General features: G+C 30.0%; 1 protein-coding gene across 1 annotated transcript; it reads right to left on the reverse strand.

The window, feature by feature from the left end:
- Window positions 1-1,424: 1,424 nt before the first annotated feature.
- LOC127257710 (uncharacterized) lies at window positions 1,425-3,174 on the reverse strand. The gene is made up of 4 exons (XM_051284177.1): window positions 3,009-3,174; window positions 2,819-2,869; window positions 2,414-2,465; window positions 1,425-1,615 (listed from the first exon to the last, which is right to left on the reverse strand). The coding sequence occupies exons 1-4, from the start codon at window positions 3,150-3,152 to the stop codon at window positions 1,425-1,427; spliced, it is 438 nt and encodes a 145-aa protein (XP_051140134.1). The 5' UTR covers window positions 3,153-3,174.
- Between the last annotated feature and the right edge of the window lie 7,267 nt (window positions 3,175-10,441).

The following is a 10,441-nucleotide window of genomic DNA, read 5'->3' on the forward strand; positions in this document are numbered from 1 at the left end:
AAATACTTTTTAATTTAATTTTAACAAGTTCCACTACAAAAAAAATAGTATATTTGTAACGGAATTTCGTTCCTAAAGTTCACGTAGCTAATGTAATTTCATCTCTAATTCCGTCTCTAATATCATTAGTAACGGAAAAAGTGGATTTAAGAACGAAAAAATCTCGTTACAAAATTGATATTTTTTTGTAGTGTTCGTATGAATTTTAAATTGAAATAATTCGATATAATGAAATTACATAGTTAAAGATTTATATATACGATTTAACGTAAGTTCCTTGTTCTTAACCTTTTTGTGTAATTTAATAACTTCCCATCCTATATTATATTCCATCGTCAGAAGGTATTCATAAATAATAGACACGTTTTATTATTGAGTAACTCTAAATTTTACGATATTAATAAAATATCTTATCATTTTATATAAAAATATCAAATTAAAATATTTTAATATTTACACTTACACCCTATAGATTATTCGAAGATGCTTCTTGTCGCATAAACGATCGCTAACATTTTTTTTTTTTTTACATATTTTGCGTAATTAGTTCGCTATTACAAATTTTTGGGATTGCCTTGACATCAACTATAATCAAATAACATTTAAATTGTGAGACTAATAACATCCCAAGATTAATTGCAACAAGACACATAAATATTCAACCTCAATATTAGATGCGACTCGATGAAAAAAATATATATACTCGAAAATATGAAAGAGAGTCTGTGAAAATTCTTTAAAAATCGACACATGATTTTATCATGTAGACAAATGAAAAAAAAAATAAAAATAAAAAGCATGAGAACATGGATGTCATTAAAATCAAATAGTACTAAATTATAACATAGCTGTAACTAGAAGAGAGTGATTTAATAATGCATGTTCTCACCTAATTTTTAAGTATTGTAAATATGCATCAATAGGGTGACAAATTTGTTTGGCATTTTAAATTTAATGTCATTTTTTATTATTTAAATTATGAATTTCAAAACCATTAAAAAAAAAAATTAAGGGTAAATTGTTTTTTTTAGTCCCGTAAAAGACCCCCTTGTCATTTTAGTTCTGTAAGTGAAATATGTCGCAAACTAGAGTTTAGGGCCCTTATCATTTTACTTCCGTAAGTGGAGTATGTCGCAAACTTCAATCTAAATAAGCCCTAAACTTTCACTACTCCCTTAGTTTTCCATTCCAAATTCTTGTTCATATATTATACACAATATATCTATTGTAGTATTTATATAAACTAAATATATTATTAGGTCTTTCTCATGTCTACTCGAACCCCTGTGGGGCGGGATAGGCCCGGGGGCCTAATTTTTCCTGGTAGGGGAGGTTATGGGCATATAAAATATGTCCGATAAACATGGTTTTTAAAGTAAATACAAACTCTTACTTTTGAATCTATAATTTAAACTGAAGTTTGCTCATTGCATGCTTGGTTTTTCTACATTAGAATCATTAACTTCTGAAAATAGTCTAAATTTGAGAATTTTGTGCAAGGAAGCAACTGCACTTACTTGTTTGGTTGGGGTTTTGTCGGGATCTATTATGTATTTTCCGGAGAAAAGACTGGCTTCCGAAGGCCCTGTCTCTTGGTGAACAATAGGAGATCCATCTGTTTATCGAAGGAATAAAAACATATGGTATAAGCCGGCAAGATGTTTGCATTTAAAAAAAAACAAAAAACCTCAATCTATGTCGTTGGTATGTTGTAATGCAGATTTTTTATTAGGTGAAAATAGTCTACGATTGCGGCTTTTTAATATTTAAATAGGTGATGATCCTGAGTCTTAGGTTTAAGGATAATCCAACCAAAGTTCTATCAACTTAAGAGATTTAAGGCTAAAGTGCACCAAACACACTTGTGGTTTCACGAAATTGCGTCAAGTCCTTCGTACTTCTAAAAGTACGTCAATCTCCCTTATGGTTTTATAAACTCTGCATCTAACCCCTTAACGGTCCTTATTTAAAGGTGTTTGACCTACACGAGTCTAAATTGTGAATGAATTTCAAAATCTTAATTTCTAAACACTTAAAATTACAAATATATTTATTCCTATTATATTTAACCTTAAAAACCAGTAAATACACTCATAATTAGTTGTTTCTCTCCGGTTTCAAGAGTTTATTTTTACTATTATGTGACGCTAAATATAAAAAAAATGAATATATTAGTAATTTTAAGGGTTTAAAAATCGATATTCCGAAATTCATTTGCAATTTGGGAGCATTTAGGTCAAACACCGTTAAATAAGAACTGTAGATGGGGTTAGACGCAGAATTTATGAAGTCATGAGAGAGTTTGACGTAATTTTAGAAATATAGGGGATTTGACGCAATTTCGTGAAACCACAGTAAGTTTTGTGCATCTTAGCCACGATTTAATAGTACAATGATAAACATGGCTGCTTACCAGATTGATTGAAAACAAAGCAAGTCTCAATTGTCTCTTTATATTCTCCTATCTGAAATACAAAATAGTTACGTGGATTCGAGTAAGAGAAATTATAAATGAATATGTGCAATCAAATGTCAATTTTCGTTTAATTGTTTCATGCATTCTAATGGAATTGCCAACAACTTCATCTGATCAGTCGAATTTTAGGGGAAAACATACCAATGGACCATCAAGCAACTGCTATTTTACTCGGTATCAAAATGTCGACTACAATAAATGAAGAACTAAAACAGAACATCTTGGATCCTAGTTGTCCATGTCAAAATTTATTGAGCAAAATTATTTCTCATTTGCTACCACAGAATCGTCTAGGAAGTATGCATCAGGTGAAAATAATCAAATGGATGGGTATCGACTCACCAATTTAATTTTGTTATCTATCAGCAGAATCGGATTGGGAGTGTCCAGGCCCTGCATAAATCGTTCAAATAATAATCATATTCATACAACAACGAAACAATGACAATTATCAATGTAATCTCGAAACCTATGGAAGTGAATTCAAACTTTTGAATGTAAGAGAATAAGAGTGGACTGAAATAGTACGTACAGAGAGTTGGTATGGCGCATTGGGAGGAATGCTAATGTGGTCGGAAGCGCCATCCAAATCAAGCAAAACGTACTCCTCTTCTTCCTCTTCCTCCACCGCCGTGGCGGTGGAATTAGTTCGTGTCTCCAACTCCGAAGCGTCCATATCTTAGGAATCAAAATTATTGGTAGATTAAATTGCAATCAGAAAACAGTGAACAAGCACAAATTGCAACAAATGCTTGAAACTGAAATATAGTAACAAAACAGTTAATGCATTCAAAAATTCAAATTTGCAGCAATATTCTCATCACTTGTGCTCTTTTATCAATGAAAGATCAACAGTTGAGGAAGGAATGAACTTACAATTTTTCAATGCAGATTTATGTTGTAGGAGAAGAGGGAGAAGGGAAATCGCAATTGAAATTAGGGTTAGGGCAATTTGGGGGTGGAAGGAATGGTGGATTGGATTTGGGGTTATGATTCTTTTGTTTTTGGACTGAAAAGAAATTTTGAATTTTATAACTAATATTTTATTAATTTTTAAGAATAAAATATTTATTACCTTTGGTAGAATTTAAAAATAATACTTCATTCTTTTTTTACCCTTTCCCATATTTTGTCTCCGTGTCTCTTCTTTCTATTTTTTTTAAATTAAATTTATTACTTTTTAAATATACTCCTTAATAAATACTATAATTAAATTTAATTAAAATTTTATTTTTTTATCTCTCTTATTAATAAATAAATAGTAGTATTATTTTTTATTTATATTTATATTTTTATTTTTTTATAAAATTAATTATAAATAAATAAATATATTTTTTTATTTGTTTGTATTACATAAAATTTTAATATTTACATAATGATATCCGATTGTATATATTTTATGGAGACATAACAGTAAAATATTTAAAATACTAAAAATACTACTCATATAAAATATAATAAAATATTATTATAGTTTATTATTAATAACTTATTAATCTATGCTATTTGAAATACCCTGTCTGTCTCTGACCAAATGAGTCATCTAAGCTGGGAATGAGAGAGTAATATTTTAATTGTAACAAATAGTTAAAAATAATATAAAAATAATTTTGTATTCGGTGCAAGTAAAAATTGCTTACTTCTTTGTAATAATATATATATGTATATTTTGTGAGTGAGCGAGAAAATATTTTTTAGAAAAAAAATACAAAATTTAGATATTGAAAAACTTACAAAAACTAATTAAAAATAATTTCATAATGTGATTCTTTTACTTTTATTTTTTAAAAAAAAAATATTTATCCATCTCAACATAAGTATTTTTTTTTTTTTTTTAGCAGTGAGAATATATAAAATAATTTTGATATGTTTACTCAAAAATAAATACTTTTTTTCTACTCAATAAAGTACTATATTACTTTCTACACTTCAATTGCAAATTATAAGTGTATTTTATATTATTTATTTGTTGTTTATAAGACTTTTTAAGTTGATATATTTTATTACATTGTTGATATATATATATATATATTATCATAATATAGTAATATATAAAAAGAATACCTACCAAAAGATCATAATAATTCCAAAAAAGAATAAAAAATATATAATCCAAAACTATTATCTTTTACGCCAAAAAATATATGTTTTAGCAAAAACCATAGGTGTTTCCACGAGCTCGCGAAAACATCTCTAATTTTTATTGAAAACAGGTGTTTTATATATATATATATACAAAATGAACTATTCTGGTGGAAACATGTTTTTACAAGGTCATTGAAACACAGTATGTTTTTGCAAAAAAAAAAAAGTGAATTTTGAACGTAGTTGTACTTACAATACCTATAGAAGGTCAAAATTGTTTATATGTAAGAATCAGTATTGGGGTGCAAATTCAAGTTCCACATTGGGAGTTATGAGAAAAATTCACACCTTATATAAGTCTTAAGTGAACTCCATTTATATGAGGTCTTTCGGAAGATATCCAAAAATAAATCCATACGAGCTCAGCCTAAAACGGACAATATCATACTAGTGTTGATTTGACTCTAAGTTGTACTTGACTCTCTCTAGTCTTGTACTTGTACTTCAAAATTAAAATCGAGATTTTTTAATTTTACCACTGTATTCAGACTATAGAGATGGATTTTGAACATATATACTTCTATCATAAATGAATTTTTTTTTTGGTCCATCTCATAACAGATGATTATTTTTTATTTATAGTAAATTATCCATCATCTCATCTTTCTATCCCAACCGACTACATACTGGATGGGTGGTTAGTCGGTTGGCCTTAGAGAGACCCAACCTCTGGACTGTCGGCTGCTGGTTAGTCGGTTGGCCATAGAGAACGCCGACCGCTGGACTGTTGGTCTCTGGTTAGTCGGTTGGCCTTAGAAAGACCCGACTGTTGGACTGTCGGCTGCTGTTAGTCAGTTGGCATAGAGAGAGTCGGCCGCTGAATTATTAAAAACATAATTATCTATAAAATGATATATATATTGATGTGTTTTAAATTTTTAATTAAATTTTTAAAATTTAATTATATAAATATGAATATATAAATTTAAATAAATAAAGAATATTGTTGATGTATTTTTTCAACAAAACAAAGTAAAATCCGAAAATAGGAAATATCTTCAAATTTGATAAAATGAATGCTTGACATTAGGAATCTCTAGACACTGTAGGGTACATAAGTAAACTAAGGAAAATAAAACTACAGACTGAAAAAGTAAAGTGGTGACCTCTGTATCAGCCGACCTCGGTATCAGCCGACCTCCCTTTCAGCCGACCTCTGTATCAGCCGACCTCCCTTTCAGCCGACCTCCGTATCAGGCGACCTCTGTATCAGCCAACCTCTGGATCAGCCGATCTCCGTATCAGCCGACCTCCCTTTATGCCGACCTTTGTATCAGCCGACCTCTGGATCAGCCGACCTTCCTTTCAGCAGATCTCCGTATCAGCCGACCTCGGTATCAGCCGATCTCTCTATCCGCCGACTTCTGTATCAGCCGACTTCCGTATCAGCCGACCTCCGTATCAGCCGACCTCTCTTTCAGCCGACCTCGGTATCAGCCGACCTCCCTTTCAGCCGACCTCGGTATCAGCCTACCTCTGTATCAGCCGACGTCTGGATCAACCGACCTCCGTATTAGCCGACCTCTGGATCAGCCGACCTCCCTTTCAGCCGACGTCGGTATCAGCCGACCTCCGTATCAGCCGACCTCCCTTTCAGCCGATTACAGTTTGAACCGTCGGTTTATATATACTCATTTTAATATTTTTCTTTTCTATTTTCTATTTTTCTAAAAATTTGAATTTTATTTAAAAATAATTAAGTTTCATTTTAATTTTATTTAGATATATCTATTATTTATTTATTATATAAAAATTATATATAAACAATTAATTAAATTTTTACAATATAAAAATAATTAAAATAATAAATATAATTAAAATAATAAATATAGTAAATAATTAAATTATAAAAATATTATAATAGATAATAAAATAACTTAAATTATATAATTATATAATAAAAAATTTAAAATATAAATAAAAAATATTAATAGAATTAACTAATAGAATTGGAAAAACACAAACTTCAACAATACCCAGTATCTTCAGTATAGGTGTAAATTGACAAATTTAGCCATACTTACTCACAATATTACCCGTACGTATAACTAAGATAATTTAGTAGGAGAGGTAAAATAGTCATTTTATGTAGCCATTTTCTTTCTCACCCAGTTTATGGACAAAATGATAATGGTTTAAATAATCTCCTTATTTTGATAATGTATATATTTTGTGAACCAACACCTTTTGTTTATATTTTATTACAGTGAAGTATTATTTTACACAACATTATTAAATTATTAGTTCTATTATATAATGATATTATGGGAGTGTTTGTTTGACGATTTGAATTTTGAGTTGAGATTACTATTTTGAGTTGAGATTTGAATAGTAAAAAATTTGAATTGAAATAATTGTATGATGTGATATAAATAGGTGTTGATGTGATATTTTGAATATAAATTTGATTTTTAGTATAACTTAAAAAAAAATAAGTGTTTGTGTTACGCACAAAAAATAATAATAATAATGATAAGGTTTTTTTTTTAAAAAAATAATTTGTTGAAGTCAGCAGTCCGGCTAAGGAGATAAGGAGTCCAGAACCAGTCGGTTGGTTCGTGGTCGGCTGGTCAGCAGGTCGGATAGGCAGGTCGGTTGGTCAGCAGGTCGGATAGGCAGGTCGGTTGGTCAGCAGTTGGTTCGCAGGTCGGAAGGTCCGCAGGTCGGATAGTCAGCGAGTCGGACGGTACGCAGGTCGGAGGGTCTGCAGGTCGGATAGTCAGCGATTCCGATGGTCTACAGGTCGGACGGTCCGCAGGTCGGAAGGTCCGCAGGTCGGATAGTTAGCAGGTCGGATCAATAAGCCGGATGGTTTGCAGTCGGTTGGTCCGTGGTTGGACCAAGTAAAGTCAGCTGCTACGGAGGTCGGACGAAGTAAGGTCTGGTAATTGATTGTCCACTTAAGTGAACAGTAGTTTGGTCGCTTGGTGGGGGCGGCCAAGAAGTCTTTTGGTCTAGCGACCAGTTAGTCGCTGGATTAGTCGGCTGGGTTATGCAGTTGGCAAGACGGTTGCTATAACTGACTAGGCGACGTTTCAAAACGTTTCTTTTGGACGGTTGACGGAGATTGCTGTAACCAACCAGACGACGGTTCCAAGCGTTTTCTTCAAGGAATATTTAAGGATTTGGATTCTTCTGGAGAAGGCATCTTCAATCAACTTCAACAAAAGCAAAGTCAGATTTTGGGATCACCACTTTAAATTTTCAATATTTTAGCATTTAATTTCTAGAATATTTATGTATTGTACAGTGTTTAGAGATTCCTAATCTCATACACTAATTAATCAAATTCGAGGATAATTCCTATCTTTAAATTTTACTTTTTGTTTGTTGAAAAAATACATCAACAGTTTGATTTTATATTTTTTGAAGAAATTTTTTTGATGAATGATAAATTTTAAGGAAAATCTCCCAAACAAACACACCCTACATTTATTTTATATAATATAATTACATTTATTTTTATCAAAATTTATTATTTTTTTATTAGGTATAGGATTTCTATTTTGAAAAAAGAAATTATGAGGAAGATTCGTTTCTTTTTTTTTCTTTACAAAGAGTAAAAGGGAAAAAAATATTAAATTAAATTGTATGTAAAGAATAATATACATATCAGAATATAATTAAACTTAAAAATTATTTTCTACAAAATGATATATATATACTGAATTTGTCGGATGACAAGGAGGAGAACCGTCCAGTGGGTAGTCGGTTGGGATAGAAAGATGAGATAAATAAATATAATAAATTATATAAATATATATTTTTTATATCTGTGCTACCAACCAATTTAAAAAAACTATATATTTTTATTTGGATATTTATTTTCCTATTTTATTAAAAAAATATTTTTTACAAAATGATATATATACTTAATTGGTCGACTGACAAAGAGGAGGAGAACCGTCTAGTAAGTAGTCGGTTGGGACAAAAAGGAGGAGATAAATAAATATAATAAATTATATAAATATATATTTTTTATATCTGTGCAACCAACCAATTTAAAAAAAATATATATTTTTCTTTTATTAAAAAATTATTTTCTACGAAATGATATATATACTGAATTGGTCGGATGACAAGGAGGAGAACCGTCCAGTAGGTAGTCGGTTGGGATAAAAAGAGGAGAGAAATAAATATATATTTTTTATATCTGTGCAACCAACCAATTTAAAAAAAATATTTTTTTTTGGATAATTTTTTTCTATTTTATTAAAAAATTATTTTCTACAAAATGATATATATACTGAATTGGTTGGATGACAAAGAGGAGAACCGTCGGTTGGGATAGAAAGATGAGAGAAAGAAATATAATAAATTATATAAATACATATTTTTTATATCTGTATAACCAACCAATTTAAAAAATATATATATTTTTCTTTGGATAATTTTTTTTTCTATTTTCTACAAAATGATATTTTTTCTATTTTCTACAAAATGATATATATACAGAATTGGTTGGATGACAAAGAGAAGGAGAACCATTCAATAAGTAGTCAGTTGGGATAGAAAGAGGAGGAGAACCGTCCAGCAAGTCCGTTGGTTCGCCGTCGGTTGGTTCTCAGTCAGATTAGTAGATCGGATGGTCCGCGGTCGGATAAGCAGGTCGGATGGTCCGCAGTCGGATAGGTAAGTCGGACGGTCCGCAGTCGGTTGGACTGCGGTCGGACCAAATGAGGTCAGTTGATAGTGAAGTCGGCTGCTGCGGAGGTCTGCTGATACAGAGGTCCGCTGATATCAAGGTCGGTTGCTGCGGAGGTTGGTTGCTATGGAGGTCGGTCGAAAGAGTAGACGGCTGATTTGGTCGCATGAGAAGGAGGTGAACCGTCCAGTCGGGCTCACATAAAAATTTCAATAAATAAATAATATAATATAATATAATATAAATACATGTATTCAACAGCCATCCGGTCGGCCGCAATTTTTTTTGTTTTGCGTGCCCACCAAATTTAAAAACCCCTGCATTAGTTTCAAATGCATTTTTTAATATATCATAGATTTAAAATATTATAACTAAATTATTGTATTAAAGTAAATTTTACGATCTACAAAATGATATCCATATCAATATATTTTCTACAACTAAATCACTACAAATTAACTAATGGAATTGGAAAAACACAAACCTCAACAATACCCAGTATCTTCAGTATAGGGGTAAATTGACAAATTTAGTCATACTTGCCCACAATATTACCAGTACGTATAACTAAGGTAATTTAGTAGGGGATGAAATAGTCATTTTATGTATTTTCATATTTTGGTATATGTAAGTATTAGGATATATATCTTTTATTTATATAATTATAAAAAATATTAAATTTAAATTAAATAATAAAATTACTTTTTACATATCAAAATATTAAAATAGAAAGAGTGTGTTTATTAATATTTTTAGTTTGAATTATATTTTTTATGTTAAATATGATTAAAACATATCGATAATATAAAGGAATTTCGTCCCTAAAGTTTTCCATCTTTAATTATGTCTCTAATGTCATTAGTAACGAAAAAGTGGATTTAAAGACGAAAAAATCTCATTACCAAAATGATATTTTCTTATAGTATATAATTTTTTTTTTTGACTTATTAAATTTTTTGTTAGTTGATAGAATATACTATATGTATATGTATTGTGTGACCATATATTCATATATATATATTGTATTTTATGATAAGACTAATCTTAAAGTGTCAACAAATTTTATTAAATAAAAGCGTCCAAATAGCTAATTTTGTATTCTGTAATATTTTTGTGTATTTTGAAAATAATAAAAGATTTTAATTGAAAAATTATTTAATTTAAATAAATAATAA

This window comes from Andrographis paniculata, unplaced genomic scaffold, assembly GCF_009805555.1.
Source record: "Andrographis paniculata isolate CXL003 unplaced genomic scaffold, ASM980555v1 Contig58END, whole genome shotgun sequence".
In the NCBI taxonomy this organism is placed as follows: domain Eukaryota; kingdom Viridiplantae; phylum Streptophyta; class Magnoliopsida; order Lamiales; family Acanthaceae; genus Andrographis; species Andrographis paniculata.